This window comes from Crocuta crocuta, unplaced genomic scaffold (genome assembly GCF_008692635.1).
Source record: "Crocuta crocuta isolate KB4526 unplaced genomic scaffold, BGI_CrCroc_1.0 scaffold482, whole genome shotgun sequence".
NCBI classification, from domain to species: domain Eukaryota; kingdom Metazoa; phylum Chordata; class Mammalia; order Carnivora; family Hyaenidae; genus Crocuta; species Crocuta crocuta.
Genome location: NW_027527459.1, coordinates 1320921 through 1323571, shown reverse-complemented (window position 1 = coordinate 1323571; position 2651 = coordinate 1320921). Strand labels below are relative to the sequence as shown.

The 2651-nt window shown below is 33.9% G+C and overlaps 1 protein-coding gene across 1 annotated transcript in view; it reads right to left on the bottom strand.

The window, feature by feature from the left end:
* STAG2 (STAG2 cohesin complex component) overlaps positions 1 to 2651 on the bottom strand; it is a 123926-nt gene that overhangs the window by 19853 nt on the left and 101422 nt on the right. Inside the window, exons 25-26 of the mRNA XM_077763448.1 lie at positions 1848 to 1987; positions 403 to 504 (exon numbers count right to left, since the gene is read on the bottom strand). Coding sequence (XP_077619574.1) covers positions 403 to 504; positions 1848 to 1987 — 242 coding nt within the window. The remainder of the gene's footprint in view (positions 1 to 402; positions 505 to 1847; positions 1988 to 2651) is intronic.

The following is a 2651-nucleotide window of genomic DNA, read 5'->3' as shown; positions in this document are numbered from 1 at the left end:
GCCACGTGTGATACTGTATACCCCTTTTTGCAAACTTGTCATATTACCACTTTGTGAAAAATTTTAAAAGTAGAACTGAAGTGCTGCCAAATATGGCATACACATTATGCATTCTGACATATACTCCCAAACACCTGACTACCGGAAGGCTGTACCAATACACACTGCTGACAGTACCTATTTCTTCCATACCTTAGATAGCTGTAAGTGTTGCCAATCTTGCCAGTCTGAAAGCAAAAAATGATCTCACTTGCACAATGTCCACTAGTGAGATTGAAAAATCATGTATTTCTACTTTTAATAACTGTCTATTGCATCCTTTGCCCAGTTTCCTACTTGTTACCTTGAAAACTATTAGGTGTTAATTGTGTTTACCTAAGTTGATACTCGTTATTATCTTACCTGTTGCAAACTGAGAATAAGGGTCTTTGCACACTGAATTTTGTCTATCTGCCTTGTTTTACTCATCGTTTCTTTGATGATATCTCCATAGTCGTTATAATACTAGAAAAGAAATTTAAACAAATCAGAGCTTTATCTCCTAAAACTCTTGGGCAAGAAGACAAATTTTATGTAAGCCATGTGAATATGTCATAAAATATGTATTTGGCTGAAATTACACATTCAAAGATGGAAGAAAATGTTACCAAACTTTAAAATAATTTCTAAGCATATAATCCCTAACACCAGTCAACTCTGAAATAGACAGTTGAGATCTAATCACATTAAGCTCCAGACCTGGTTTTAAGGAGGTGCGGAATAAAACAGTAATCAGGCTATGCACATTGTCAGAAGTAGCACAGAGGATATAAACAAAGTTCTTGTGCTCTTTGTGAATTATCGAGACAAAGAATATAATCACAGTTACATTTATAACTTACTCATTGTTATGGGCCTGCAGGTCACATGTAGTTTCCAACTTTATTAATTTGGCTTATGGAAACTAATAGCCTGTTAGCATTTAAAAGAAAACTCACTGTGTGTGACATCTGTATTATACATTCATTGAACATGAATTTTTTCTCTAATTTAAGACCTTGTTTCAAAATGAATACAGAACTATCAGAGATAAACAGGATAACCATACCCTTATGACTAATAAAACTGTCTTTACAATACCTAAGTCAAAACGTTNTTCTAAGAGAGTTCTTTCATGTAGCAAAATATTTCAAAGAGAATTAATTAGGTTTTGACAAATTTATTACACATTTTATTTGGTGACAGCAAAGGTTTAAAAAAATAGTTCACATTTATAATTAGATTTTACTTGAGAAACGATTAAAGGGTAACTATCTTACCACATTTACTCATATTTCATTAGTACCACTAATGATATACTTTCTACTACCACTTAAAGATTAGAGAATCTCACAGGTACTTTGAATCGAATCAGATTTTCAAAGCCTAAAGGAACCTTAGTTATCACAGTGGAACAGATGAAGAAAGACAGGACACAAAAGGTATTGAATTACTCAAGGTCACGAGCTGCAGAATAACCAAGCACAATACTCTTTTTATGCTATATCAAGAAAAGGAGAAACACCATCCTGTTGTCTTAAACCAAACCCCAAAGGTAATTTCTAATAGTGCTAGTTAACCTAAGACAACATGTTTCCAACACTATAAAAGAAGTGAACTCAGCAAACCCAAAATGTCCATTAATGGAAGAGTAGAAGTATGAGGTCATGTTACTGAAAACGTTAAATTTTAAAAGAAATTTTATCTTGTGCTAGAAAAGTAATTTTCTATCTAAAAAATTCAATGGCAATCAGGCTTAAAAGCCAGTGTTACATTCATTTTCTTTTAAGCATTATAAAAATAAGTTGCTATCCATTTTTCAACTTTACCTTCATATACTGCTTGAAGATATCTGCAGCGGTATTCATCTCCACCACAGTATATACAATTAGCTTACAAAATGCTGCAAGTAAATTTCTTCTCTTGTGCAGAGCTTCAATTTTACTGGCTTCATCCTCCTGCTGACCATCTGAGAAAAAAAGTTATAAACATTAAGCCATCTGTATTTTACTTCTGCCATATGTATTTTTTAATTCTTACTCTAAAATACCTTTATTTTGGAGAACTTGAAAAATAAGGAAAAAGCATTTAAATAAAATGCAAATTATAATCACTCTTAATATCTCAGTGAATGATCAGTCCATTAATCCCAACAGAGAGAATGTCTGTGAATTCAAACAGTAATCATAAGGCTGCTTGTTGAAGACATAACAGGAACAAGTGGAGTGAGTCAAAGGAACTGGTGTTTCGTGAAGTCACGCTGAGCTTGCCTAACCCTAATCCTTCATCCACTTCCCTAATTCGATAGTTTGCCAACGAGATCTGCATATTCAAGGTCTGTTGGTTAAGGCTCTTCACAGGGGGCAGCCAACCTCAGAAATTCTCCTATCCCTTCAAGGATGAACATCCCATCCCCATACTTATTTTATGCATATTACATATATTCAGTTTAAGTCTAGCCTAGGAACTATTCTTTTTAAGACAGCTTCACACATTTCTGCTTTGATCCAGTATGTGAGAGGTTGATATTCAGAGTTATCAAGAAGTGAGACTTATTTCCAACTCTACAGTCAAGGAAGCTGGACTATAGCCTCCAAGTACTGCCAAAATATGTTTTCTAATTATTTGATACT